Below are 3,794 nucleotides of genomic sequence, written 5' to 3'. Positions count from 1 at the left end.
TTAATGGAATGATCTTCCCCTTCCTACTCTAGGCATGGACAACAGACTGGTCCTCACTGTCCTTTTTATGACACTGTCCTGGATGTTTGTGGGCATCTACGCTCAAAGCACCGCAACAGCAGCACCAGCCACTGCAACCACAGGAGCCCACACAACAGCAGCACCAGCCACTGCAACCACAGGAGCCCACACAACAGCAGTACCAGCCACTGCAACCACAGGAGCCCACACAACAGCAACACCAGCCACTGCAACCACAGGAGCCCACACGACAGCAACACCAGCCACAGCAACCACAGGAGCCCACACAACAACAGCAGCAACCGCAGGAACCCACACAACAGCAGCAGGAACCACAGGAGCCCAAACAACAGCAGCAGCAACCACAGGAGCCCACACAACAGCAGCACCAGCCACTGCAACCACAGGAGCCCACACAACAGCAGCACCAGCCACTGCAACCACAGGAGCCAACACAGCAACAGCAGCAACCGCAGGAACCCACACAACAGCAGCAGCAACCACAGGAGCCCAAACAACAGCAGCAGCAACCACAGGAGCCCACACAACAGCAGCAGCAACCACAGGAGCCCAAACAACAGCAGCAGCAACCACAGGAGCCCACACAACAGCAGCACCAGCCACTACAACTGCTGGCCCACTGATGCCCAACACCACAGTTGAAACTTTGGAGGTGAGTGGTTTTATAACACTCAAAGAAGACTATGACATAGAACAGAATTGGCTAAAGTAAAAATTCACTTCCACTGATGATGTTTAACCTCATCACACATCACACATTATCCCACCCTCTTAAGTCTTTCTCCTCTCCTTGCAGACACCTGTCTCTAGGGCAGATTGTGGGAGCACACAGCTGTGTGCAGATGAGCCCTCTGACTGCGACCCCTCACAAGCAGGATCATGTTTCTTTCTTTCTGCCAGGCAGACGAGTGGTCGAAACTTTGAGTTTGGCCTCTCAGGAGAATCTACTGGCTACCTCTCTGCCTCCCTGTCTCTTGATGCCACAGCGGTACGTCAAGTTCTATCACTCACTCACAGATGAAAGTACCTAAGCCTGTGCCAAACATGTAGTTTTTTTGAAGTCATCTGTGTCAACAACTTCTAATTACTTTCTCTGGTTTTACACCACAGGGAGGTAATGACACCACCTACGTCTGTGCAAACAACAATGGCAATGTACAATTCTTTGGCGCTGTCCTCAACAATGGCCAGCTGACTCTGACAGAGGTGAGTACATGGCTCTACATGGCTCAGTGTAGTGGTGGTGATAGAGCTGGGTGAGCATATATATATTAGTCTGTTGGAGCCCACTTTCATGGCAGTCTGGCAGAACTTTTACTCTATTGTTGGTTTTCCTGCATAAGAAAAAATCTAATATAGTACTATGATAAATTTGTTTAAAAAAATGTACATGCACAGTGATAGTTGCAGCTGACTGAATTTGGTTATGAACCTGATGCTGCTCATGCAAACCCTAATCCATCATCTGCATGGTATATAAATATTGCTTACATTAATAAACCATTGTAAACCCATTCAACTGTCTTTTCTCTGAAGCTGAACGTGAACTCTGTGAAGGGCCGTGTCGATGGAAACAGAATCCAGTGTACATTTGCTGCCACTGTACCTGACCAAGTAACTAGAGCACAAGGTTTCTCAATCTCAGTCTCCACTGGACCTTTCAATGCCAGTAAGATAACATTTCAAATACACAAATTCACACACATCATCATCAGCAATTCCGGGAGTCGAAGAGACTGATAATATTTTCTCATGTTCTAAAAGCATATCAGTGATGTTTTTTGTCTTTTGCTTGCACCTCCAGCTTCTGGTGAACTGGGATCCCCCACCGCGGCAATACGGACTCCTGTTGTAAACCTGGCAAATCCTAATGCCACCGTCACCAATGAAGTTACCACCACCACCACTACCGCCGCCCCAACCACTAGCCACGCCGTTACACTACAGCAATCCCTGACACATGGTAAGCATAAGAGATAGGGTTGTTTTTCGTGAGATATCTGAGACTATAATATCTTCCTTAGGAGATAACGTTTGTTTGTAGAATGACTAATAAATCTTTTTTCTTAATAGTTCAATGTTTAAAAAATTGCCTGTTCTCCCATCCTTCACTATAGCTCTCCTGGTCACTGTGGGTGTGCTGGGTCTGGCCATGCTATGAGGAAACTGACGCCAAATCGAGACAAGAAAACATGAATCGAGACAAGAAAACTTCACTATCCATAAACACATGCAACTGAATATAAACTTAAAACATCTCCCAGCAGGTTAAGTCTACACAGTATATCCAAGATTCTTAGGATCGTGCTTATTTGCGTCAGCTCACCACAGGTGAAAGAAGAGGGAGTGGTGGAGGGAGGTCACTCTTCTGCAGCCTTTGGACTGTTGTCACATCTGCTACAAGCTCCGAAACAAAGAAGTCAATTAATTTTGAAGAGTTTTTAATTGAATGTTTTGTGTAATCCTTTTATCTTCGTTTTGTAACCATAAGACTGCTGGATTTATGTCTTATGAGCTACATAATTGCAGGCAGATGCCGCTGATGCAAATCAGTGTAGAATATATATAATTAAATTGCTAGAATGACGCACAAATAAGAAGCACTATTACAATCAGAACCATTACAAGTAACCAAACCTCAAAACCAAATGAAGAGAAGCAGTACCTGGCTTTCACTGGTAGATGTCAGGATTTATACATTTTTCAGGGAGAGTTAGGATCTGGTTACATTCTAAGCCCACATTATTACAGTCAGGCAAATATCTCATGACTCAGTAAATTCATGGTAAGGCCTGGAGCCGTCAACTAATTGAATTGTGATGCCAGAAAAAGATCCTATGGTAAATTGCAGAAGCATAAAGTTGTCAAACAGTAGGCTTTTTTTGTCACAAAGCTGAATGAATAACTATTTTTAAATCGTTATATTCTTTTGTCTATTCTCAGAATAGGCAGATGTGCCCTTATGAAGGACCATAATTATTTTTGTTTTGTGCGTGTCACAGCAGATTTATATGTATGTGTTATGTTTCTTGTTACACACACAAGGCAAGCAAACAAATGATTTTTCTTTTCCTGTCACTCATAATGATGCCAGCAAATGGCAGACGTGTAATTTTAACATTATATTTTATATTATTCTGTGTGGTGTGAATATTGAATGAATGAATGAGAAAGTATGTACATGTTGTTGAATCATCAACAATGTCCTTAAAATGAAGCCTGCATGGGCTGATATTTTCATGTGTGTGTGTGTGTGCGTGTGTGTGGATCTATGCATGTGCGAGAACACATGCAAATAAGCAGTTGTTCATGAAGAATGCTATATGATACCAAATACTGGTGAAACTGATTTTGCACATTACATTATGTAACATTAAACTTTTACTTAATTTTTTTTGGAATAAATATTTTCAGATTGGTTCTCCTAATGAATTGTCAGAAATCAATGAATTTATTATAAAGCAGGCAGTGACACATATTGAAGTATTATCTATAGACATTAGAGATATGTTGCTATACTACCTCTACTTTATACTGCAGTGAAGCATCAGCCAGAATCAGCACCACCAACCATTACCATTATTATTGTGTTTTTTGTCATTTTCAGTGGACACAGGAACACAGAGCAACACTCCTGCCTTCATCAACAGTTATTATTCATTTTCATTATTCATAATTCATTTATCACTTCATTTAGCTACAAGTGGCCTATAAGGTCAGGTATCACTGTTATTTTGTCCTGTGTGCATTTA

At 42.4% G+C, this 3,794-nt stretch overlaps 1 protein-coding gene across 1 annotated transcript; it reads left to right on the top strand.

The window, feature by feature from the left end:
- Positions 1 to 569: 569 nt before the first annotated feature.
- si:cabz01007794.1 (putative ferric-chelate reductase 1) lies at positions 570 to 3,470 on the top strand. Its single transcript, XM_044342579.1, has 6 exons — positions 570 to 694; positions 839 to 1,030; positions 1,153 to 1,248; positions 1,579 to 1,711; positions 1,847 to 2,005; positions 2,160 to 3,470. Exons 1-6 carry the CDS (start codon positions 665 to 667, stop codon positions 2,201 to 2,203), a joined length of 654 nt encoding a protein of 217 aa, XP_044198514.1. The 5' UTR covers positions 570 to 664; the 3' UTR covers positions 2,204 to 3,470.
- The last annotated feature ends 324 nt before the right edge of the window (positions 3,471 to 3,794 follow it).

The sequence above is a fragment of the Thunnus albacares genome, chromosome 22, assembly GCF_914725855.1.
Source record: "Thunnus albacares chromosome 22, fThuAlb1.1, whole genome shotgun sequence".
Lineage (NCBI taxonomy): Eukaryota > Metazoa > Chordata > Actinopteri > Scombriformes > Scombridae > Thunnus > Thunnus albacares.
Note: the sequence above shows the minus strand (reverse complement) of the source record. Positions and strands in the feature narration are given on the sequence as shown.

What these genes read in the sequence shown, in the direction of transcription:
- si:cabz01007794.1 (XM_044342579.1), top strand. Translation starts at nt 665, where the DNA reads ATGCCCAACACCACAGTTGAAACTTTGGAG. An exon ending in CCACAGTTGAAACTTTGGAG is followed by an intron (nt 695 to 838) that starts GTGAGTGGTTTT and finishes CTCTCCTTGCAG; the next exon opens with ACACCTGTCTCTAGGGCAGA. An exon ending in CACTGGACCTTTCAATGCCA is followed by an intron (nt 1,712 to 1,846) that starts GTAAGATAACAT and finishes TTGCACCTCCAG; the next exon opens with CTTCTGGTGAACTGGGATCC.